The 26,058-nt window shown below is 44.5% G+C and overlaps 1 protein-coding gene across 1 annotated transcript in view; it reads right to left on the bottom strand.

Moving 5' to 3' along the window:
* Window positions 1–26,058, bottom strand: part of LRP2 (LDL receptor related protein 2) — a 199,620-nt gene that overhangs the window by 136,103 nt on the left and 37,459 nt on the right. The window contains 6 exon segments of the mRNA XM_044302728.1: window positions 3,321–3,437; window positions 5,585–5,698; window positions 8,794–8,904; window positions 18,152–18,268; window positions 18,705–18,821; window positions 23,295–23,402. Coding sequence (XP_044158663.1) covers window positions 3,321–3,437; window positions 5,585–5,698; window positions 8,794–8,904; window positions 18,152–18,268; window positions 18,705–18,821; window positions 23,295–23,402 — 684 coding nt within the window.

The following is a 26,058-nucleotide window of genomic DNA, read 5'->3' as shown; positions in this document are numbered from 1 at the left end:
TCTGGAAAAAAATAATTCAGCCTAGCAGTGTATGTGGAATATATACACGAAGGGCAAAGAACAGACACACGGACCAAACACGGAACCTTACATCTTCACGGATGAACCTCAGACCATCTTGTCACATGGACACAGATGTGTGACAGGGGCCTAGGGCTAGTGTCACACATAGGTATTTTTCTGTCATTTTCCTGCTTTCAGTGGGTTTTTTTTTGTGCCTATGTTTTTAGGCAAAAAAAACACCAGCTACAACAGTTGATTGAACAGACGTTTATGGTTCCAAGTGCTAAAACACACTCTATGGACAAAACCTCCAAGGAAATATCTAAAAAAAAACTAGAAAAAACGCTAATCAAGTCAGAATTTTCCAAGGCCCATTTTATTTTATTTTTTACTCAAAAACACCAGGACAAAAAATGCATGCGAAAAAGTCCTGATCACTTGCCTTTGAAGAATTAAGACCGCCATGTAGTGCGGACACAAACATCAATGATTTTTAATCTTCAAGATGGTCAGATAATTTGGCTAATAATAAGCTTTCCTCCTAATAAGGCCTCTTTCACACGACCGCATGTATGTTTCTATATTTTGCGGTCCGTTTCTCACGGATCAGTTGTTCCATTTTTTGTTTCCACTTCCGTTCCGTATTTATGCAAAAAATCTCTGTATGGTTTCCGTATGCGATTAGTTTTTTGCGGAGCGCAAACGGAAACATAAAATTTGTAATCATTACTGTAATGTACAGTAATGTTTGTAAACAGTAAACACATGGGCAAAGTGGGCATGGATCCGCAAAATACGGAGGACATACGGAAGTGTTCTGTATGCATTCCGTATTTTTTGCGGACCCATTGACTTGAATAGAGTGACGGAACGTTATTTGCAGACAATAATAGGACAAGTTCTATCTTTTAGCGGAACGATATATGGAAATAGGGAAACGGAATGCATACGGAGTACATTCAGTTTTTTTTGCAGAACCATTTAAATGAATGGTTTCACATACGGACCACAAACGGAAACCGCAAAAACGGCACAGAAATGGAAAAAAAAATAAGTTTGTGTGCAAGAGGCCTAAGCCACAGTCTGTCTGTCAGATATGTTGGCTGAAGGAAACTTATGTTCAAGAATGTTGGGTCATTTATCAAACTGGTGTAAAGTAGAAATGGCTTAGTTGCCCAATGCAACCAATCAAATTCCACCTTTCATTTTTGACAGCTCCTTTGGAAAATGAAAGGTGGAATCGAATTAGTTGCTATGGGTGACTAAGCCAGTCCTACTTTACACCAGTTTTATAACTGACCCCATGTGTGTTTATAGGGGAGCCAGGGGGGAAAGATCGAGTATTTGACGCATATCTGGCCAGCAGTAGAACAATGGAATAGAAAAGACCTTCGATGTCAAAACCTATGAAAGCCTAAGGCCTCTTGCACACAAACGTTTTTTTTTTCCCGTTAACATTCCGTTTTTTGCATTCTGTATACGGTCCATATACGGAACCATTTTTAATGGGTCCGCAAAAAAAAAATGAATGTACTCCGTATGCATTCTGTTTCCGTTTTTCTGTTCCATTCAAAGATATAACATGATCTATTATTGTGCGCATAAGGCCTCATGCACACGATCGTTCTGTTTTTTTGCGGTCCGCAAACTGCTGATCCGCAAAAAACGGAAGCCGCCCGTGTGCCTTCCGCAACTTACGGAACTGCGGCCCATTGTAGAAATTCCTATTCTTGTCCACAAAACGGACAAGAATAGTACATGTTATATTTTTTTGCAGGGCCACGGAACGGAGCAACGGCCCTTTTGCGGCCCCATTGAAGTGAATGGGTCCGCATCCGAGCCGCAAAAACTGCGGCTCGGATGCGGACCAAAACAACGGTCGTGTGCATGAGGCCTAAAGGTACTTTCACACTTGTGGCAGCGGATTGCCGTCCGGATGCAAATGCGGAACCATCTGACAAATGCATTGAAATACCGGATCCGTCTCTCCGGTGTCATCCGGAAAAAACGGGTCCGGTATTATTTTTTGGGGCGTTTTGAAAGGTCTGTGCATGCGCAGATCGGAAAGCCGGATCCGTTTTGCCGGAACACTTAATGCCGGCACTAATACACCTCAATGTTAATTAATGCCGGACCCGGAATTCCGCCAACTGTTCAGTATTTTTGGCCGGAGAGCAAACTGCACCATGCTGCGGTATTTTCTCAGTCCAAAAAACGTAAGAGGGACTGAACTGATGCATCCAGAACGGATTGCTCTCCATTCAGAATGCATTAGGATAAAACTGATCAGTTTATTTCCGGGATACGGAACTCAATACCGGAAAACAAAAACGCTAGTGTGAAAGTACCCTAACGGACAAGGATAGGACTGTTCTATCAGGGGCCAGCTGTTCCGTTCCTCAAAAAACGGAATGCACACGGATGTCATCTGTGTTTTTTGCGGACCGCAAAATACTGAAAAAGTTATACGGTCGTGTGCAAGAGGCCTAAATCTCTCTTGGAGGTCTCCTAAGCACTTTGCTTGGAATATTTTGTCAAAGATTTCCATTAAAGGGGTTTTGTGTGCCCCGAGGCTGTGCTGTGGACCGCAATGCACGAACACCCATCGTGGGGCAGCCGCTGCGGATCGCGGACACATTCACTTTAATGGGTCTGCGATCCTGCCGTTCCGCCAAAAAATAGGACATGTTCTATCTTTCACTCTATCACTCCGTAGTGCTTCCATAGGGTTCCGTTCCGTTCTTCCGTTCCGCACAATTCCGCATCTCCGGATTTGCAGACCCATTGAAGTGAATGGGTCCACATCTGTAATGCGGAAAGCACACGGAACGGTGCCCGTGTACTGCAGTCCGCAATACGGCCACGGAGTGCACATGTTCGTGTGCAATAAGCCTTACTGATGACCTATCCACTGATATTTGGGGTTCCGACAACTAGGACCCCGCCGATCGGCCGTTTGAGCACAGTACGGTGCATCGTATAGCGGCTGTGCTTGGTATCGCAGCTCAGCCCCATTCACTTGAATAAGACTGAGCTGCAGCTAGGTGACATGATTGACGGTCGTGACGTCACATGGCCTAGCAAGCTGCAAAAAGGCCCCACCTGGTGCCTTCTGAAAGAGCTGATCAGCGCGGGTCCCAGGTGTCAGACCCCCACCGTTCACATACTGATGACCTAGCTTTAAAAAGTGCTGGAAACCCCCTTTAATTGAAAACTGAGCACTTCTACAGAGCCTTGCAGCGCCTTCATTCTGGAAACAGACGGTCCAGTAGTCACAGGCTGTTCTCTGCTTTACTGTACATGGGGCATACACTTACCACAGCCATTTTCATCAGCGTTGTCATCACAGTCATCGTCCCCGTCACAAAGCCAGCTCTGGTGTATACAACGACCACTTGGGCAAGTGAAAGAATCCCCTTTACAGGTTGGGTAAGCTAGGTAGAAAATGATAGCAAAATGTTACCGGGAAGTGTCCACTGCATAATAGTAAGGGCTCATTCAGACAAACGACTTAGGCTACTTTCACATCTGCGTTTTTCCTTTACGGTAGTGAGATCCGGCAGAAGATCTCAAAACCGGAGAAAAACGCTTCTGTTTTGTCCCCATTTATTGTCAATGCGGACAAAACGTAACTGAACAGAACAGAGTGCACCAGAATGTATTCTGTTCCGTTTGGTTGTGTTCCCATACCAGAGAGAAAACCGCTGCTGCGGTTCCGTTTATTGTGTCCGAGAAAACAGATCCAGCACCATTGACTTAAATTGTGTGTCATGCTGGATCCGTTTTCTTGAACACAATAGAAAATGGACCAGGCACCCATTGACTTACAATGGTTTTAATCCGTCATTGCTATTTTAAAGATAATACATCCGGATCCGTTCATAATGGATGCAGCCGGTTGTATTATCAAAAACATAAGCGTTTTTGCTAATCCCTGCCGGAACAGGCCAAAACACAATTGTGAAAGTAGCGGTAGTGGTGATGGACCATGTGACGGACCATGTGATGAGCGCAGGTCTTTAAAGAAGAAGAAAGAAGACAAGCCGGGCTGCGCGAACAAGTGGATGAGGTGAGTTAATTTTTATTTATTTTTTAACCCCTCCATCCCTAATTTACTTTGCATTCTGTATTAAGAATGCCATTATTTTCCCTTATAACCCTGTTATAAGGGAAAATAATAAAGATCGGGTCCCCATCCCGATCGTCACCTAGCAACCATGCGTGAAAATCGCACTGCATCCGCACTTGCTTGTGATTTTCACGCAGCCCCATTCACTTCTGTGAAAAACGCACCATACAGAGCATGCTGCAATTTTCACGCAACGCACAAGTGATGCGTGAAAATCACCGCTCATGTGCACAGCCCCATAGAAATGAATGGGTCCGGATTCGGTGCGGGTGCAATGCGTTCACCTAACACATTGCAACCACGCTGGAAAACTCGCCCGTGTGAAAAGGGGCCTTACTGAAGCCTGGTCTATTCCTGGTGAGATGGAGTCAGTATGAGAGATGGGGGATGGTAGCCCCACAGGGAAAGGAAAAAAGCCATACTTTATGGGGACCTGTCAGCAGTCCTTATATGCCTGTTTTGATAAATCCTTTTATTCCCAATTAAATCAATTCTGCATAATTTTTATTTTATTTTTTTTTTTATTTTTTTATTACTGTGCTTTATGATGTTCCTGATAAATGAATACATTCTTCTTGTCAAGGGAGGGCTAAACAGTCGGACACTGTCGGCGCTGACTGGACAATTTCCGTCTGTGTAGGGACACCCTCAACTGGTGACAACCAACTGTTATTTTATTCAGAAATTTCTAGGAGCAATAACAGAGGAACGGTATAATGCAGAAATATACTCCAGAATTACTAGAATATGTGGAATAAAGGTATTTACTAAAACAAACAGGAGAACTGATGGGCACTCTTTCATTAGTAGGGATCCTGTTGGTTCCCCCACAATGGAGCCCATGCAGGTAAATGCATACACTGAAGAACTCCGATTCTTGGTCAGGGTAGCTACAGTGTGTGAGCGGTGTGATGTCTCTACAAGGCTGCGGAGCTTCTCCTAGGCCCCAGACACTGTACAGTCAGAAGCTCTGTGAGATGCTGTCAGCTCCGGCTGTGCAGCAAGAGGCTTCAGACAGGAACAATAGCGCACGTCTGCCAGCTCCAGACACGCTGGGAGTGATTAATGAGGGCGAAACCGGAAAAAACAGACACCAAGAAACGTCTCTAGACAGAATTTTTAAGGTTTGAAAGGTCCAAGGATCTAGCGACGGAAGCTTACTTGCAAAGCAAATACAAGCTTCTTGTTGGACTCATGCAATGGAAAGGGAACATACTGTCTACCATAACCATATACCAAAAGCTGTTAGCTGGGCACGTTATGTGCTCTCACTGGAATCTACTGTGCTCACTGGCAAAGTTCCTTTGACACACATAGATCTTGGGAGATGGAAAGACGCGCTGCCCGTCCCCAGAGCATTAGGAGCCACATTTTGTAGGTGATCTAATTCACAGTTATTTAGTCATATTGATATCAGGAAGGGATATAAAACAGAAATAAAAGGAACATTACTGCAATTCTTTTCATCGCTTCCATCTCCACAGTCGTCATCGTGGTCACAGATGAAATCTCGAGGGATACATTCACCGTTCGCGCACGGAAACTCGTTGGTCAGACATTTCTGTGCTGTAAAGAAAGGACAAAATACGCACAATGTGACTACATGAAGAAACTAACACTATAAGGGCTCATGCACGCGAACATATTTTCTTTCCGTGTCCGTTCTGTTTTTTTTGCGGACCGTAAACGGAACCATTCATTTCAATGGGTCCACCCAAAAAAATGAAGTTACTCCGTGTGCATTCCGTTTCCGTATGTCCGTTTCCATTCTGCCAAAAAATAGAACATGTCCTAATATTGTCCACATTACAGACAAGGATAGGACTGTTCTATTAGGGGCCACCTATTCCGTTCCGCAAAATACAGAATGCACACGAACGTCATCCGTAGTTTCATGTGCATGAAGCCTAATGGTACGTTCACATTGGGAGGTTCAACTAGTAGCCCGATTCATCAGCAGCATTCCTAGGATGAAATCTGAGCAGAGCTATAGTCTAGGTCTACACGATGACAATAAGTCGCACGACAGATAGGGCACAACTACACTGCAACATTTGTCACGCGACAATTTTTAGAATGATATTCTATGGTGTCACAATGCGACATGCTGCGACTGCAACGTGACAGTCGCAGAAAAATCAAAAAACTATAATTATAAAAATTGTCGCGCGACAAATGTCATTGTGTAGACGTAGCCATAGACAGAAAATAATTAAAGGAAATACATATCCATTCATTTCCTTCATCTATAAATCATCCATTGGTGCAAAAACCATTGAAATCAGAGGATTCCATTTTACAAGACTGATCAAAGCCGATACCTGACTGGACGCTGGGAGATACGACTGACGTGTTATTTGATCCAGTTTAACAAAAGTGACATAGAATTTTCAAGTTCTATTATCCGCTGTTAGAGTAATTATTTATTTATAAGACTTAGGGTCCATTCACATGTCCGTAAGTGTTTTGCATTCCGCCGTGTGCATTCTGCATTTTGTGGACCGCACATGGCTGGCCCTACGATTGCGGACAAGAATAGGACATGCTCTATATTTTTTGTGGGGCTGCAGAACGGAACAACAGATGCGGACAGCACATAGTGTGCTGTCCGCATCTTTTGCGGCCCCATTGAAATGAATGGGTCTGCCTACGATCGGCAAAATTGCAGAACTGACCTGTGAATGGACCCTAAAATACAGCTGTTTATTAGGTAGATAGATAGAACGATAGAACGATAGAAAGATAGAACGATAGAACGATAGAAAGATAGAACGATAGAACGATAGAACGATAGAACGATAGAAAGATAGAAAGATAGAACGATAGAACGATAGAAAGATAGAACGATAGAACGATAGAACGATAGAAAGATAGAAAGACAGAACGACAGAACGATAGAACGATAGAACGATAGAACGATAGAAAGATAGAACGATAGAACGATAGAACGATAGAACGATAGAACGATAGAAAGATAGAAAGATAGAACGATAGAACGATAGAACGATAGAAAGATAGAAAGATAGAAAGATAGAAAGATAGAACGATAGAACGATAGAAAGATAGAACGATAGAACGATAGAACGATAGAAAGATAGAACGATAGAAAGATAGAACGATAGAACGATAGAACGATAGAACGATAGAAAGATAGAACGATAGAACGATAGAAAGATAGAAAGACAGAACGACAGAAAGATAGAACGATAGAACGATAGAACGATAGAACGATAGAACGATAGAAAGATAGAACGATAGAACGATAGAACGATAGAAAGATAGAACGATAGAACGATAGAACGATAGAACGATAGAAAGATAGAAAGATAGAACGATAGAACGATAGAACGATAGAAAGATAGAACGATAGAAAGATAGAAAGATAGAAAGATAGAACGATAGAACGATAGAAAGATAGAACGATAGAACGATAGAAAGATAGAACGATAGAACGATAGAACGATAGAACGATAGAAAGATAGAACAATAGAACGACAGAACGACAGAACGACAGAACGATAGAACGATAGAAAGATAGAACGATAGAACGATAGAACGATAGAAAGATAGATTCAAAATGGTAGCTTTTTTTATTTGTTAAGATTTTTATTTTATGGTTTCCCCAGATGAAGTAAATGCAAAACACGTGTTGGAGCTACTTCTTTGTGCCATGGGTCTGTATGAATTGTTATTTTATTTTTGGTTGTATACTTTGATCGGGTGTACTAATGAATTTGCCCATGTTGGTTTAAATATTTATACATACAGTATATTAATTATTGTATCCACTTCATCATATATGTATTGTATGTTTACTTCTAATATATTTATGATGTGTCTGCAAGCTACTATCCATGTATTTTAACAGATTATATTATATTTATTAATAATAAAGATGAATTTGTATTTCTTATGCACGTGGCAGTACGCGGTTCTGTATTGGATAGGAGGGGCTGACTTTCGGTTAGCACCTGCCTTATTTACATTTTCTGGCCAAGCCCTTTCAGAATAGGTTGGTTGTTTTTATTTCAATTGCCAAATAAAATCTCAAACATGGCTAACTGATTTGAGAATAGGTTCATTCATCTACTGGGGAGTCCTACAGACAAAGCGAAGAAAAATAGCGTCTCCGTGAAAACCGCTCAGATTATTGCTGGAGCCCCTTGTAAATGCAATAGTCCAAATGCCCATTGTATATTACGGTATATTTGCTGTGTATACAGTAGTTTATGGCATTTCACTTTTCTGATAGACATTAGGGGTAGATATATCACACCTGCAACCTGTGCCTTGCCATTAGACTTCCTACTATTTTCAAGGACTATGGGGTCATTTATGAACAGATATACACCCCTTTTGTGTGGTACATCTGGCGCAGATTCTGTCGCATGCCATCTCGCAGGCCCGTCTCATTTATCATTTTCTACGCCTGGTTTACGCCGGTGCCTCGAGATAACTTCGGCAATACAATGCCAGTGCAGGGGCTTATTAAGACCGGCATCTAAATCCCAATCTTAATAAATGTGTTCCTATGTTTTCCAATCTCTGGTTGAATTCAAGGGTGTAACTAACTATAAGGGGTGCTGAAATTGCAGTTGTATCCGGGCTAATAAATGATAAATGACATAATAATCCTTCAGTAATACATTCCTATTACTTACTACAATTGGCCTCGTCTGAAGCATCCCGGCAGTTGACAATCCCATCACACCTCTGACTTGTATTGAAGCAGGCTCCACTGGCACACGAAAGCTGACTGCACACGGGATATTCTGCAAGTTTAATGAGACAAGGGCTTCCATTGAGAGCAATTCCACAAATAAGTGAACAGATCTATAGTTTTGCTTCTATACTTGCATTACTTAACAAAATGTCCAATATGATGTCATAAATCATCTTTAGGGTTCATGCACACGACCATATATATATTTTGCGTTCCCCAAAACACAGATCTGCAAAATATGGATGACATCTGTGTGATGCCCGTGTTTCATCCATTTTTCTTTTTGCTGACTCATTGACTTTAATGGCTACATGGTCCGCATTTTATGACCAAGAATAGAACATGTTCTCTCTCTTTGCGGAACAGACATACGGATGCAGAAATCATGTGGATGATCCGTCACACATGTTTTCCGCATCTGTATATCTGTTCTGCAAAAGATAGAACATGTCCTATTTTTGGCTGCAAAACGCGGACCACAGACCCTAATATATATGTGTGCACGAGCCCTTGCTGTGCAATGAAATCTGAGTCCGTAACCTATAAAATGCACATGGATAAACATATAATGAAATGTGTAATAAAATAACATGTTACATATACCTCCACAGTGTGTTTTTAATGGACTTCTTGAAAATTTCTTGCCCTTACCTTGTAAAACTGGCAGTACAGTTAAAAAACAAAGCTGCAATATTCTCTTGATAATAGACTACCCCTTAAAGGAGCAATCCAGCATTTTACCCATATAACTAATTAAAAGGGCATCTGTCAGCAGATCTGTACCTATGACACCGGCTGACCTGTTACATGTGCTCTTGGCAGCTGAAGACATCTGTGTTGGTCCCATGTTCATATGTGCCCGCATTGCTGAGAAAAATGATGTTTTAATATATGCAAATGAGCAATGGGCTCCGCTCTCTCTGCAATAGCAATACCCCCATTGCTCCTAGAGGCTAATTTGCATATATTTGCGTCATTTACGGTTTGCCTTCCATCTTGACTTTTTCTCTCTTCCCCTTATTTTAGTTCTCCTAATGTAGTCTACATTTCCCAACATGCCTCTGGCTTTCATCAGGAGTGATGATACTGCACTTGCACTGAAACTGCAGTCGCCCAACTCACACTGCAAAGTTATTGGCCCTAATTTATCATGCCTTCACTCCAGAACTCCGCCTTCAAAAAGTGGGGCTTTTGTGACTTCTTATGCTCATTTTCGCAAAAACTTTTGTGCAAAGACTTTTTATGTTTTTATACCACTCCAGTTTTGACATATGGGTGTGTAAGTAAGCATGGTCAGCTTTATTAATGAGATTCAATCCAGATTTATTACTGAGACATTTTTAAAAAAATCGCACAAAAGTCACAATTTCTCTCCGGTAGGAGGGTGGAGTAGGAAAATTGGAGCAGCTTTTCTAGACAAAAGGGTTAGCTTTAAAGGGGTTCTCTGGGAATTAAGAAAATGAAAATACTTAAATCTTACTTTATTATAAATATATTTCCAAATACCTTTAATTATTTATAAATAATTATTTATAATGGCTCATTTATAATGAGCAATCATTAGGAGAAATAAAATGGCCGGTGTCCTATTAGTACACACAAAACCTGTCCTAATCACACAGAACAAGTCCCTCCAGAATAATGAGCTAAAGAGCTGCCTTATCCTCCTCTCTGCTCTTCTTTTTAGGGATTACAGTATGATCCTGAATACAGCTAATAAGATCTTCAGCTGAATCTCTGTAGGAATGGAGTTCATGAGGAAACATGAAGTACAGAGAGGAGGTGGGGATGTGGCTAATTAGCAGCAGCACTTGTATGCAGTCTACATTACCACAGCCTCACATTACCACAGTCAGTCCTGTCTTTCCTCTCTATCCCTCATGTCTCCTCATGAACTTCATCCTACAGAGATTCAGCAGAATATCTTATCAGCTGTATTCAGGATCATAATCCCTGACAAGAAGAGCAGAGAGGAGGATAAAGCAGTTCTTTAGCTCAATGTTGTGAAGTAATTTGTGCCACTGTGTGATTAGGACAGGTTGTGTGCGCAGTAATATGATGGCGGACAATTAATTTTTCCTAATGATTGCTCTCTAGTAGTGTTGATCGAGCACCAAAGTGCTCGGGTGCTCGAGTAGAACACCTCGGGATGCTTTGATGCTCACCCGAGCACAATGGAAGTCAATGGGAGAACCCAAGCATTAAACCAGGCACCCCCTGCTCTGAAGGGGGGGGGTGTCTGGTTCACATGAAAAGGTCATAAATTGATGGAAACACCAGCGAAATGGCTCGGGGACAACATGGATGCATCTTGGACAACCAGGTCGCTGCTGGAAACGATGTTGTCCGAGTAGTACGCCACTGTTACAGACTGACAATAATACACACCCAACCGAAGATAAAATCTATTTTAGAGGAAAAATTGTTAGGAAACATTCTTTCCTGTATATTTACTTGTATATAAAGTGCAAGTGCTGCCACAAATTACAAGGAAGAGGCACTCCGATACAACCTATATATCACATAAAGGAGGGCCTCATTCACATTGTGGTACAATTGTTCAGGTAGTGGGACTCCTACACTCATAAAGCCTATGCACTAAGTGAACCAGCACTCCAATACACCCTTTATTACACATAAAGGAGGGCATCATACACACCCTTAAAAAATTATGATTGATGGCCTGCTGGTGACCTCTTAAAAACATTAGGAGCAAGGGCCTGCTGGTGACCCTCTAAAACATTAGGGGCGAGGGCCTGTTGCTGAGCTGACCTTCTAAAACATTAGGGGCGAGGGCCTGTTGCTGAGCTGACCTTCTAAAACATTATGGGCAAGGGCCTGCTGCCGAGCTGACCATCTAAAACATTAGGGGTGAGGGTCTGCTGCTGAGATGACCATCTAAAACATTATGGGCAAGGGCCTGCTGCCGAGCTGACCATCTAAAACATAGAGGGCGAGTGCCTGCTGCTGATCTGACCATGAAAAAAATTAAGTTTGAGGGCCTGCTGCTGAGCTGACCATTGAAAAAATTATGATTGAGGGCCTGCTGCTGAGCTGACCCTCTAAAACATTAGAAGCGAGGGCAGCCTAATAAGCATGTTGATATGAAGGAGGAGGACAAAAAAAAGGAAGAACCCTAACCCTTTTTTGTGGTGGAAGGGGTGCATGGGAATACTCAATACACCATAAAAGGCCCATTTAAAGTGCCTCTATGTTCAGCCGCTTTCTTCTGGTGAAGTAGAAAAGTCAGGGGTAATCCAGGCCTTGTTCATTTTGATAACAGTCAACCTTTCAACATTTTCAGTTGACAAGCGGATGCGCTTATCAGTTATTATGACCCCAGCAGCACTAAATACCCGCTCTGACAAAACGCTGGCGGCAGGGCAGGCCAGCACTTCCAAGGCGTAGAGCGCCAGTTCGTGCCACGTGTCCAGCTTGGACACCCAATAGCTGTAAGGCACAGAGGGATCATTGAGGACGCTGCTACGTACTACTTCACCATCTTCCAAAACGTTTCTCTCCTTGTGACACTAGGCCGCGCATCATGGTGAGGTTGCTGACGGGGTGTCATGAAACTGTCCCAGGCCTTGGAGAGTGTTGCCTTTCCTCTGCTGGATCTGCTGTGTGTTTCCCTTGTCTCCCCTCCTCGGTTGCCCAAGGAACTACGTACTCTGCCGCCAGCGTTGTCAGCTGGAAATTTTTGGAGTCATTTTTCCACAAGGACCTTCTGGTATTGCACCATTTTGCTAGTCCTCTCCACCACAGGAATGAGAGATGAGGAGTTCTCTTTGTAGCGGGGGTCAAAAAGGGTGAACAACCAGTAATCGATGTTGGCCAAAATGCGTATAACGCGAGGGTCATGGGAAAGGCAGCCTAACATAGAGTCAGCCATGTGTGTCAGAGTCCCAACAGAAAAGACTTCGCTGTCCTCATCAGGAGGATGACTCTCAATCTCCTCATCCTCTTCCTCCTCTTTGGCCCATTCACGCTGAATAGATGGAATAAATATTGCTGTGGGTACTACCCTCTGTAGCGGAGGCAACCGTTTCCTGCTCCTCCTCCTCTTCCTCCTCATCATCATCCAATTTGCGCTAAGAAGACGAACGGAGGGTGGTCTGGCTATCACCCTGTATACTGTCTTCCCCCATTTCCACTTCTTCCACATGCAAAGCGTCCGCCTTCATTGTGAGCAGCGAGCGTTTCAGTAGACACAGAAGTGGAATGGTTACACTGATAATAGCTGCATCGGCGCTCATCATCTGTGCTGATTCCTCAAAGTTGCGTAAAACCTCACAGAGGTCAGACATCCATGCCCATTCGTCGCTTGTGAAGAGCGGAAGCTGACTGGAAAGCCGACGACCATGTTGCAGCTGGTATTCCACTACTGCCCTCTGCTGCTCACAAAGCGTGGCCAACATGTGGAACGTGGAGTTCCAGCGCGTGCTTACGTCGCACAACAGTCGCTGAGCTGGCAATTGCAAGCATTGCTGCAGCGTTGCCAGACCGGCGCACCTTCACCAGTAGCTCAGGCAAATTGGGATAGGTTTTGAGAAACCGCTGAACCAATAAGTTGAACACGTGGGCTAGGCATGGTATGTGTGTGAGCTCCAAAGCTGCCACCAAGTTACCATGTAGCGTCCCTGGCCAAAAGCACTTGACCATGTGTCAGTCGTTAAGTGGACCTTCACAATAACTGCGTTGGTCAGGGCACGGTGATGTTACGGGACACATGCTGATGTAAGGCGGGGACGGCACACAGGGAAAAAGTGTGGCGGCTAGGGACTGAGTAACGAGGGACAGCCACCTCCATCAGGCTGCGGAAAGCCTCAGTGTCCACAAGCCTAAATGGCAACATTTCCAGGGCTAGCAATTTGGAAAGGTGCGCATTTAGTGCTATGGCCTGTGGGTGGATGGCTGGGCATTTGCGCTTTCGTTCAAAGGCCTTGGGTATGGACAGTGCTGGGACACAGAAGTGGATGTGCTAGCTGATGGTGCTTGCGAAGGGTCCAGGTGCAGGGCGGGAGGCATCCGGGCCTGCGTCTTGGACAGGAGATTGGCCAACACACTGTGACCCGCAGACACTGATTGTGGACCTAGGTATTCGGCCCACCTATTAGGGTGCTTTGATGCCATGTGGCGGATCATGCTGGTGGTGGTGAGGTTGCTCGTGTTCACGGCCCTGCTCATTTTGGTACGGCACAGGTTGCAAATGACAATTCTTTTATCTTCTGCACTTTCCTCAGAAAAGCGCCAGACTGCGGAACACCTACCCCTTGGCAAGGGAGATTGCCGCAAGGGGGTGCCCCTGGGAACAGTTGCGGGCCTGTTTGGTGTGGCCCACCTTCTCCCTTTTGCCACCCCACTGCCTCTTCCAGCCTGTTGCGGTGCTGCGGATCCCTAGCCCTCTGTACTGCTGTCCTCGCTCGGTTTGCCACCTTCCCAGGTTGGGTTACTGATTTAATCGTCCACTACCTCCTCTTCCACTTCCTCACTCTGGTCATCCTCCTGACTTGTTGACCTAACAACAACCTCACTTATTCACAACTGTGTCTCATCCTAATCATCAACCTCTTGAGACACTAATTGCCGTTGACTTATTGGCAACTGTGTATCATCATCATCATCCACCTCATGAAACACTAATTGCCGTTCCCCACCATCATCTTCTTGTAACTGTGGATGCTCAAGAGTTTGGGCATCAATGCACACAATCTCCTTATGTCCCTCTTCAAGCGGGCTTGGCGAGAGGCCCAAATCAAGGAATGGCGATGAAAAGAGCTCCTCAGAATATCCAAGTGTGGGATCACTTGTTTGGCAAGACTCCTCATGGTGGGAGGAAGATCAGGGTGAGGATTGTGTTGACCAGACTCTTGGCTACTGAGACTGGACTTTGTGGAAGACAGGGTGGTGCTTAACCGACTGGAAGCATTATCTGCTGCAATCCAACCGACCACCTGGTCGCACTGGTCTGGTCTGACTTCGAGAGTGGTGTCCTGCGCCACCCTGCAAACTGGAACATGAAGCTAGGTATCGTGGATGAGTGTGTTTCTTGTGCTCTGGCAGCAGGCACAGTTTCACTGTGCCCATGGCCACGGCCTCTGCGTGCACCAGCAGCACGGCCACTTCACAGTCCCTTACTGCTTGCCTTCTGCATATTAAATAGTATATATGCTTGCAAGTATGTCACACGTACAGTAGCGCAGGTTTTGTAAGTGTATGCGCAAATAAATAAAACTGAATGTCACTGATATTTAGGATGTGCAAATGTTATACAGGAGATGTAGCGCAGGTAATGTCTCTGTCACCAGCGGCTAATAAAAAATTACAGGAAATGTCACAGCTATTTGGGATGTGCAAACGTTATACAGGAGATGTAGCACAGGTAATGTCGCTGCCGTCACCAGAGGCTAACATTATACAGGAGATGTAGCGCAGGTAATGTCGCTGCTGTCACCAGCGGCTAAGAAATAATTACAGTCAATGTCACTGATATTTGGGATGCGGAAACGTTATACAGGAGAGGTACCACAGGTAATGGTGCTGCTGTCACCAGCGGCTAAAAAAAATTACAGTCAAGTCACAGATATTTGGGATGCGGAAACTTTATACAGGAGATGTATCACAGGTAATGTCACTGTCTGCAGCATCTACGTAAAAAGTACACTGGATGTCACTGATATTTTTAGGATGCGCAAACGTTATACAGGAGATATAGCGCAGGTAATGTAACTGTCCACAGCAGACACTGTCTACAGAAAATGTACACTGGATGTCACAGATATTTTTAGGCTGCGCACACGTTACGCAGGAGATGTAGCGCAGGTAATGTCGCTGTCTGTAGCGGCCAAACAATTGCAAGCTATTTAGTGCAAGTTGCGCAAAAAATATATATTGCTGCCAGACACAACAATAGTCCTTAAAAGGACTTTTGGGTCTCTAACACCAACCCTTCCTAACAAAAAAATAAAATTCTATTCCCTACACTATCTGTCCCTTCTACAGCACAGCTCTCCCTGACTAAGACTGAGCCGAACCACGTGTCATCGGGTGCTTAATATCACCTGATGACGCGTTCCGGCCAGCCAATCACTGTAATGCCAGTAACCAACATGGCTACGGCATTACAGTGAGTGGCAGTAACTACCTGCGCGTTTATTGGCTGCGTAGCAGGCAACAAACATGCGGGCAGGAGACTCGAGCATCGCGCTCTAGCGCAGGCCGTATTCGGCCGAACACCGAGATGCGCCGAGCATGCTCTATCAACACTACTCTCTAGACAAAATGAGCCATTATAACTAATGAAAGGTAATTAGGAATATATTTATAAGTAAGTAATATTTAGGTATTTTCATTTTCCTAATACCCAGAGAACCCCTTTAAACCTACCCTTTTGTCAAGAAAAGCTGCTCCAGTTTTCCTACTCCGCCCTCCTAGATAAAACAAGCCATTATAGCTAATGAAAGGTATTTGGGAATATATTTATAATAACATAATATTTAAATATTTTTATTTTCTTAATTCCTGGAGAACCTCTTTAAGGATAAGACAAATACTGTATATCAAACAACATGTGACATCTGATAAATTTGGCATAAAATACTCCAATGCAGACTCATGCAAAACTGACTTAAATATTCCCCTCATGATAAGTGACCCCCATTGTGTATTCCTATGAGTTACAGCTTCACACTGCTCTCCCCATCTCCTGCTTGTAATATGTGTTCCCCTGTCAGCTCTTACAAGCAGGAGGCAGGGGAGAGCAGACTGAAGCGGCATTTCTGAAGGGATTTAAATGAATAAAATAAAAGTTTTGCTGAATCTTTTTCCCACAAAACTATATATCAATCTGCTCAGCTCCTCCTGTTATATAACATGCTGTCCTCCAGTTCTGACACCATGTTTAATGTGGCGTTTTTTTTTTTTTATTTAACCGTAGACACAGAACCAGACTTTTTAACCCCCTATTGAACTCTTTCTATACATTTTACATTTCCTCTCTGAGCTGTCATCGCAAACGGTGAAATGTAAGGAATGTTATCACCGTGCAGAGCCTCTAATGGTCAGTTCACATAAAACAGCAGCACACTGTTTGATGAATAAGACACTTCATCTACTCTAATTAAATGGGTTATGGCTACAACATTGCTCAGATGTTTATCTTCATCTGCATGGGTAGTTTTTCCTTCCCACTAATCCCATTAGCTGCAAAGTGCACTGTGCTTTAAAACACCCCTTGTCCCATTTTATGACATGTCCAGGAGCTGAGTTACTTAATATTGGGGAATTTTTCAGTTGACTGGCCTCTTAAATAATGTACCTAATAGTGAGAGGCAAACTCGAGTTCTTATCTCCTGCGCAACTTGGATCTGTTTGCTGAACTATCCAAGACAGGATCCGGAGGCCAAGAATAGAGTGTACTACTCCTTGGGGATCTCTTTACTTTAAAGCGCTAGTAAGACCTTGGCGCGAAAAAAAAATCTCCTTGACTTACTTGGGGACGGTTTCCTCTACTTAATTGAAAGCCTTTGAAGTTAATCCAACAGATACAATTTTTTTCTCTCTCCTGTTTTTTACAGTGATTTAGATGGAAGAATTGTGGAAGTGCTGAATTCAGTAACAAGAGTCTGTACGGAATGCACCTGATACATGTGTTCCTCCAGAAGGTCACTAAGGCAGTGGTTTGTATGTACAAGTTTTAATGAAAGGAGAAGAACAAACTAGGTTCACATATGCAGCATATGTCCGGCAGAGGAACAGACTACCGGAGTTTACTGTATCTGGCATAGCCGGATACTGCCACCCACCGCGGATCGCCACTAAATATAATGGGATCCGACGGGGATCCAGCCAGTTTCCTGCATAAATGCTGTCTTTAAGGTGGACAAATACTGCTACCATGGACACTATATGGACTACTATGGAGAGGGTCAAGTGCATGTTTTTCTTCTCCTTCTGAAACACTTTTGGCAAAAAAACAACTTGGCTACTATGGTGTTTTTGTACAAAGGAGACTGTCTGAGGTCAGGAGGTTAGGGTGGTGTAAGCCTGTACTTTTCTTCACTAGCATAACATTTTGCAAGCATGTAAGGACTGGCGGGAGAGTTATACTGTCCTTCTGTGCCACAAGGAACTGTGGGGTGCAGACATGAACAGAGCCCCCAAGTCCCAGAGCCATTGGTTCATCAGTTAGCACAAGAGTGGGCAATGCACTGGAACTTTTGCAATGGGATCTGATTAAATAAAAGTAATAAAGTGTCAGTTAATTACAAAACAGTTAGCGTTGAAATAAAACTCACGACAGTTGCGTTCGTCGGATCCATCTGTGCAGTCCTTCATTCGGTCACATTTATAAGCCCCTGGGATACACTGACCACTAATGCATGTGAACTGCTGAGCGGAGCAAGTTCTCCCGGCTGAAAAAACGAAACCTGTTAATCGCATGCTGTTCTGTATAAAGCATTCTAAAGCAAATTCTAAACAATTCTATGCCATGAAAATTGGGGAAATGATAGTGTAAGCAAAATGCTAATGTCTGCAAAATTCTGCTGCGCTTATCGTTTTACATTGGTTTTGCAAAAAAATTATCGTCGGACTTTAATGTACTCAATATGGTCAGATTGTTTATCAAAGGAAGGGACGGCACTGGTGTACGTACATCTCACACACTGGATTTGTTCTAAAGGATCTGTGTACATTTAGATTTTGCCTCTATATGGAAATGACAAGTGTAGAGCAGACAGGATCCCCCAACCCCGAAATAAGGAATATAGTATAGTGTATGCAAATGACTGACCTCAGAGTAACACATTCTGAAGGAAGAAACCAAAAGATATCATCTGGGAAACTTACGACAATGCTGTTCATCAGAGCCATCGTTACAGTCTTCTTCATCGTCACACACCCAAGACCGGACAATGCATTCGCCATCCCCACACCGAAACTGACTCGCTGGACATGACCGCGGAGCTGGTATCAGAGGGAGAGGATTCTATTAGTTGTTATCCTCTTCAAAAGATATTCACACCTGAATATTTCTTAGTCTTGGTGCTTATGAGGTGCAAGAGCAAAAGACCTCACTCCTTGTCTTTGTGCACATAGCATCACCTGAGAAAGAAGAGGCAGCACCGCCGGACTATTGGCAGGGCAAAATGGGCAACTTTCAGAGGCCTCTACCAACAAGGGTCCTTCACCTCCCAGTTTCTTCCAACACTTCAAGTATTAAAGAGCGTTAAAGAGAACCTGTCGCCCCGCCTAAATTGTCTGTTTTAATTACTACTTGCATTCCCCTTGTAATAACGATTCTGGAGCCTCTATTCTTATGACTGTGCCATTTCCTTATTATTCCTGCTAGCAATGTGCAATGTAGGTCCAGATGGGTATTACCAGTCGGCAGCACTCATTGGATAGTGTCAGACTGTGCAGGGACACACCCCCAACTGGCAACACCCATCTGGACCTTGACTGCAAACTTCTAGCAATTCATTCATAATAAAGGAAGGGCACAGCATAGCATCACAAGAATAGAGGCTCCAGAATTGTTATTACATGGAGAATGCAAGAAGCTACTAAACAGACCTGTCAGGAGAGGGGACAGCTCCTCTTTGTTACTCGGTACAACTCGAAGATAAGCAGTTTCATGAGGTCTAAGGTGACTCAGGAAGCAGGTCCTTCAAGTGCTGTTCTAGTGCCCAGTGCTCAGTATGGCATCTGTATTCAGCTATCCTAAAGAGGAACTAAACTTCTGATAACAATTTTGTTAAAATGTCAGTAATGCCCCAATAACACTTTTTGTAATATACTTTTTTAATGGATGTTTAATAGACTTTACCCCCCCCCCCCCTCCCCCCCTAAAGCGCACCTTTCCCTGTGCACTTAAAATGTACATTTCTAGACACCACTGACTTCTCTTACGGAGTTGAATGGGGCCACAGAGCAGGGAGTACGGGCAGGAGCACCCACTGCCCCCTGGAGGATTACTAAATCCTGGCATAGCACAGGGGTACCCTGTAACCATGTGCTATGCCATCATTAGCTGAGCGGAGTGGGCTCCTGCCTGTGCCTGCTTCGCTAAGTGTCCTGCATGTAAACGAAGCAGGCACAGGCAGGAGCCCGCTCCGCTCAGCTAATGATGGCATAGCACATGGTTACAGGGTACCCCTGTGCTATGCCAGGATTTAGTAATCCTCCGGGGGCACGGGCAGGAGCAGCAGTGGGTGCTCCTGCCCGTACTCCCTGCTCTGTGGCCCCATTCATAAACTGTCAACTCCGTAAGAGCAGTCAGCAGTGTACAGCAAAATGGATTTTTAGCGCACAGGGAAAGGTGCGCTTTAGGGGAGGGGGGGGGGGGTAAAGTCTATTAAAAATAAAAAATCCATTAATAAAGTATATTACAAGAAGTGTTATTAGGGCATTACCGACATTTTAACAAACATTTAACTGTTATTCTCAGTTATTATCTGATTACGGTTTATTTTCTTGAATTGCATAAAGGGGAATTCCAGTCTAAAACCTCTATAGCCTCTCCAGTGAGTAGGTGCTAAATCAGCGGAGGGTGTGCAGATTGTGTGAGCCTGAAACCCCAGTAATTTTACACCAAAGTCTATGGCACTGATGGAAACAGCCGATGGTATCATTGTAAGGCCTCATGCACACGGCCGTTGTTTTGGTCCGCCTCCGAGCCGCAGCTTTGGCGGCTCGGACGCGGACCCATTCACTTCAATGGGGCCGCAAGAATAGGCAGTTATATTAATGGCTGTCCGTGCTGTTCCGCAAATTGCGGAACGCACACAGACGCCATCTGTGTTTTGCAGATCCGCGATTTGCGGACCGCAAAACACACAAACGGTCACGTGCATGAGGCCTAACAAGCAATCTTGGTTCCAGGGATCAAACCCCCCCCCCCCCATCATTAATCTAATTGTGATCACCTATCCAGTGCATAGGTGATAATGGTTTACATTATAATGCCCATTCATAGTTGCCAACGGTTCCAAAATTGCATGGACTGTATCTAATTTTCAGAGACAGTCCCTGCAAATTTAGGCTGTCCTGTGCCAAAAATGTGCGGGGCTTAAGTAAGTTTCATCCATAACACACAGTTTAAGGGCTCTTTCACACTACCGTATGGCTATTTAAGTGTTTTGCGGTCCATTTTTCACGGATCCGTTGTTCCATTTTTTTTGTTTCCGTTGTGTTGCTGTTCCGTTTTTCCATTCCATTTTTCCATATGGCATATACAGTATACAGTAATTACATAGAAAAAATTGGGCTGAGCATAACATTTTCAATAGATGGTTCCGCAAAAACGGAACGGATACGGAAGACATACGGATGCAATTCCGTATGTGTTCCTTTGTTTTTTTGCGGACCCATTGACTTGAATGGAGCCACGGAACGTGATTTGCGGGCAATAATAGGACATGTTCTATCTTTCAACGGAACGGAAAAACGGAAATACGGAAACAGAATACATAATGAGTACATTCCGTTTTTTTGGCGGAACCATTGAAATGAATGGTTCCGTATACGGACCGTATACGGAATGCAAAAAACGACCCACAAAACGGGAAAAAAAACGGTAGTGTGAAAGAGGCCCAAGGGTGTTTCCAAGGTGGGGTTTATTTGTAATTTAGCAACTGCAATACTGGTAAGTGTGCCCCTTTAATTTTCAGTTCCTGTATTCCTCTTCCCAGCTATTCTCTGTCCGTGGTTGCCGCTACCCTGCTCTCCCCTGTGGGCACCGACACTGCGCTACTCACCATGTTGCTGCCTCCATACTTCTGTCTAGTTCTCCAGCTTCTGTTTTCTTAGGACACGTGCTCCCCTCCGGCCTCTGAAAGAGCCAGTGGGCGAGCTTCTAAATCCTTCCCTAACAGAGTGTACTTGAGCTTTAAGGTTCCTGGTGAAGTCTTGCGCTTCTGCGATTTGCCTGTGCTTGTTCCTGACTGTGCTTCACCAGTACTGCCTGTGTGTTGCTGCACTTCCAGATTCAATTTCAGTTCTGTACATGTTTAAGTTAACCCTGTCCATCTGCCTTGTTCGTGTTCTTGTCAAGTACCCAGCCTGTGTGGGCAGTCTGGATCTGGTGACCTGCATCTAAGCCTTAGTAACTGTTCAGACTGCTTGTGCGGTTTTCCTGCAGTTTTGGTGTGTTTTCTGTATCCTAAGCTCCTGACCCCAGAGGGTCAGCTACCAACTACATCTCGACTATCCCAGGAGGTAGCCGTCCGGTTGCTTCTCTGCAGCAAAGGCCAGATCCCTATACAGAGGTTAAATGGTGAATATCAGGGGAGCGCCAGAATAACACCCTTAGGCCTATGCAAAGCTAAACCGGTCAGTTGGCATAGCGGGTCCGCACTCGCTGATCTTCAACATTCTATCTCTATTTTAACATGCATCATCCTACACAATGTCAATGCAACTTGAGAAGACAGCACTCGCTGCACTACTATATCCAGCAATGCTGCTTATGTACATCGGTGATTACCCAGCTCTGTATAGTCTTTGGCACCTGGTAATAGTGTGGTTTTGTGCCGCACCACTAAGTGGCCTAACAGTCAGCTGTTTGTTCGTTAGGCCCCTTTCGCACGAGTGAGCTTTCTGCGCGGGTGCAATGCGTGACGTGAACGCATTGCACCCGCACTAAATCCTGACCCATTCATTTCAAGTTTTTTTTTTCACCCATCAGTTCTGTGTTGCGTGTAAAACGCTGCATGTTCTATATTCTGCGTTTTTCGCGCAGCCCTGGCCCCATAGAAGTGAATGGAGCTTCAGTGAAAAACTTGCTTCCGGATGCGATGCGTTTTTCACTGATGGTTGCTAGGAGATGTTGTTTGTAAACCTTCAGTTTTTTTATCACGCGCATGAAAAACACCTCAAAACGCATTACACTCACGCGGAAAAAAACTGAACAACTGAACGCAATCGCAGACAAAACTGACTGAACTTGCTTGCAAAATGGTGCGAGTTTCACTGAACGCACCCTGACGCATACGGACCTAATCCGTCACGCTCGTGTGAAAGAGGCCTTACAAGAATCTGTTCATTAGAAAGTGCTAAGCAAAAGCTTTCCTTTGAAGGTATTAGAAATCAGCTCTGACACCCTGACCTTACTCCATTAGAGATTTCTAATTTCCGGAGTTTCCTTTTAACTTGTAAGTATCTACAAAGTACTGGCTGACAATTATTTTACAAATGCAAACTTACGGACATCCCCCCAAAATGGAAGGGCAAACAATAGAAATAGGACCCTACGATCTCATCTTCTGTTATTAAAAATTCTATTCACTTCACTCAGGTCCCACAGGGTTGTCACCCGGCTTTCCTAGACTCCTGACAGGTAAATTTCCAGATGCAAGCGGCATCCCTGACTGCGGAACTAAACAAATTTGCTTTTCAGAGGTCCAGGTCGTCAACCAAAAGAATAAAGTCTACACTTACGGCAGCCAGATTCATCTGAGTTATCCGGACAATCTGCTGATCCATCACACCGCCAGCTTAATGGAATACAACGGCCACTAGAACACCGAAAATCACTTGACGTACATCCTAGAAGACAGAAGCGTGAGTGGTCATCTTCAGTAAGGTCTCACAGCTTTCATAGGGAATCCTCCCTAGAATTCATAAAAACATTGTAAACATGCAAACCATACTGTACCTCGTGCCAGCTCAATGCTACAAGTGTATGGAACCGAGCACAACGGGGTTAAAAAGTTCATGTTGGGAACGCGTTGCCCCCTTTCCTGCGTTTGCCCCCAATCAGCAATGTCTGGCTGGAAAGAGATTGACTGTAGTGGATATTGACCATAATATTGAAAGGAAGTCCGGAAATGTCTCCGCTTCATTTTGCCATAGCCCGCGAGAAGCCGCATCCTTTCATTTCCATGGGAGGCAACACTGAGGATTGCAGAGTAGCGTCTTAAAGCTGCAGCCACGCCGAGAAGGGACACGTCCCATAAGCCACAGCTTTGTGATCCTCAACGCTGCCTCCTATTGAGATGTATGGAAGGCAGAACAGACGCAGTCGCCGGAGGGTTTTCAGCGGCTGTCTTCTCCAAAATTCTGCCGTGAGATACGTTGTGTGAACGTCCCCTTAAGGCCTCCTGCACACGAACGTGTGTGTCCCGTGGTCATGCTGCAGCCCGCAAATTGCAGGCCGCAATGCACGAACACCGTCCGTGGGGCAGCCGCAGCGGATCGCGGTCCCATTCACTTCAATGGGTCCGCGATCTGGACGTTACGCAAAAAGATAGGACATGTTCTATCTTTTTGCGGAGCGGAAGTGTGGGACGAAACCCCACGGAAGCAGTCCGTAGTGCTTCCGTAGGGTTCCGTTCCGTGCTTCTGTCCTGCACCATTCCGCATCTCCGGATTTGCTGACCCATTGAAGTGAATGGGTCCGCACCCGTGATGCGAAATGCCCAAGGAACGGCACCCGTGTATTGTGGATCTGTTCGTGTGCAGGAGGCCTCAATGGTTTTTCCAACTTCATATAGTGTTTGAATACCCCCCCACCCAAATGGAACTGTTGAGGGAAGCATACTTACCTACTCTCCAACACTCGCTTTCGGCTTCATGGGTCCACCGCAGTGGAAGCCCAAGCCGAAGGATCGGTCATCAATAGCAGATTGGTGGGGCTCCAACACCCAGCACCCCCATAGAACAGCCATTTTTGGCAGCTGGAAACTACAATGTACAGAACGGCAGCAGAGGGCTCCGTAGATTGTGTAGTTTTGGGCACCGCTGTACTGCAGCTCAGCTCCTAGTACCCTGCGGCTGCAGTACCCTGGCACGGCCACTCTATAGCCACACTGTACGCTCTATAGCAGGGGTCAGCAACCTTCGGCTATCCAGCTAGTGTGAAACTACAATTCCCAGCATGCCCCATTTTTTTTTCTATGAGGTCCCTTTCACACGAGCGAGTTTTCCACGCGGGTGCAATGCGTGACGTGAACGCATAGCACCCGCACTGAATCCTGACCCATTCATTTCAATGGGTCTGTGTACATGAGCGTTGTTTTTCACGCATCAGTTCTGCGTTGCGTGAAAATCGCAGCATGTTCTATATTCTGCGTTTTTTAAGCAGGCCTGGCCCCATAGAAGTGAATGTGGTTGCGTGAAAAACGCATTGCATCTGCAAGCAAGTGCGGGTGCGATGCGTTTTTCACTGATGGTTGCTAAGAGATGTTGTTTGTAAACCTTCCGTTTTTTATCACGCGCGTGAAAAACGCATCAAAACGCATTGCACCCGCGCGGAAAAAACTGAACAACTGAACGCAATCGTAGACAAAACTGACTGAACTTGCTTGCAAAATAGTGCGAGTTTCACTGAACGCACCCTGAACGCATCCGGACCTAATCCGTCACGCTCGTGTGAAAGGGGCCTAAGAGTCCTGAGAAGTCCAGAGAAAGTATGCATGCTGGGAGTTGTAGTTTCACAACAGCTGGAGGTTGCCTACTCCTGCTCTATAGTTTCCGGCTGCCAAAATAGCTGATCAGTGGGGGGTGGAGTGTCGGACCCCCACTAATCTGTTAATCTATCTTGAAGATGGGTCATCATTTTCAAAGTCCAGGAAAATCCCTTTAAGGACATGACAAATACTACTAGTGTTTTTGGGTAGTAAAATCAGGGTTTAGCACTGTTGAAATCCATCCAGGAGTTTCGATATTGTACACATCGTTGTAAGAGGTTCCTCCTGAACCCCAAATACATACTGATAGGTTCGGGGCAATGTTTGTGTGACATAGGGAATTGGGGGCAGGGATTGAAGTGAATGATTACAATTTATGTACATGGCCACAGTATATGTTGCTGCTATACATGCAACTATTCATAAATAGCATTATATCTGGAACTTGCTATTTTTTGTCGTTTCTAAATAGCTTATGTCTTGTAATAGGTACGTTTTATGTAACATCGCTCAGCGTCTGCGGCGATATCTCTGCTCTCACTTCATTCATGCAGACGTTAGGAAGCTGAGGCATGTCAGCGCTATATAATGACCTTAGGTGCTAAAAGCTCGTTGCTCCGTGTAATTCAGCTATCTGATTGTCTAGCAGTGACATTCTGATTTATAATGTATGTTGCAAGTGGTCAGAATTTTCCTTTGGGCTAATGGTGGTACAGGGTGGTACAAAACTATGTGTACACCCAAATACCTTCTATGGAATAATGTATGGCGGAGATTGGTGGTGCAGGTCTGGG

The sequence above is a fragment of the Bufo gargarizans genome, chromosome 8, assembly GCF_014858855.1.
Source record: "Bufo gargarizans isolate SCDJY-AF-19 chromosome 8, ASM1485885v1, whole genome shotgun sequence".
NCBI classification, from domain to species: Eukaryota; Metazoa; Chordata; class Amphibia; order Anura; family Bufonidae; genus Bufo; species Bufo gargarizans.
The sequence above is the reverse complement of the archived record's forward strand: the minus strand, read 5'-3'. Positions and strand labels throughout refer to the sequence as shown.